Consider the following 470-nt stretch of genomic DNA (forward strand, 5'->3'; position numbering starts at 1 on the left):
TGTGGGCCACGTAGGCGAAGCAGCTGGCCAGGATCAGGTTGTAGTCTCCCAGGAGGCCACTCAAAAGGCGTCCGAGGAGAAAGTAGGCAACATGCAGCTGCAGGTACATGACGAGAAGATAGACGGCCGCTTGCAGGGCCATACCCACCGCCGGCAGGACGAGTGTCGGTCGGCGGCCCACACTGTCGCTCCATGGCCCGAAGAGCGTGACGGAGAAGAGCCCAACAAAGAAGCCACCCAGGTTGATGCAGAGGTTCCAGCGGGCGACCAGCGCTTCCACCTCCTGCAAGAGAATCACAGAATGGTGGGGGTTGGAAGGGACCTCTGGAGACCATCTAGTCCAAGCGCCCTGCCAGAGCAGGGGCACCCAGAGCAGTGGCACAGGACAGCGTCCAGGCGGGTTTGGGATGGCTCCAGAGTGGGAGACTCCCCCACCTCTCTGGGCAGCCTGTGCCAGTGCTCCACTGCCC

General features: G+C 62.8%; 1 protein-coding gene across 1 annotated transcript in view; it reads right to left on the reverse strand.

Moving 5' to 3' along the window:
• The window catches only part of SLC46A1 (solute carrier family 46 (folate transporter), member 1), a 4,440-nt gene that overhangs the window by 2,835 nt on the left and 1,135 nt on the right, over positions 1–470 (reverse strand). The window contains exon 2 of the mRNA XM_009885234.1: positions 11–283. Within this exon, the coding sequence (XP_009883536.1) occupies positions 11–283 (273 nt within the window). The remainder of the gene's footprint in view (positions 1–10; positions 284–470) is intronic.

The sequence above is a fragment of the Charadrius vociferus genome, unplaced genomic scaffold (assembly GCF_000708025.1).
Source record: "Charadrius vociferus isolate BGI_N301 unplaced genomic scaffold, ASM70802v2 scaffold54, whole genome shotgun sequence".
In the NCBI taxonomy this organism is placed as follows: domain Eukaryota; kingdom Metazoa; phylum Chordata; class Aves; order Charadriiformes; family Charadriidae; genus Charadrius; species Charadrius vociferus.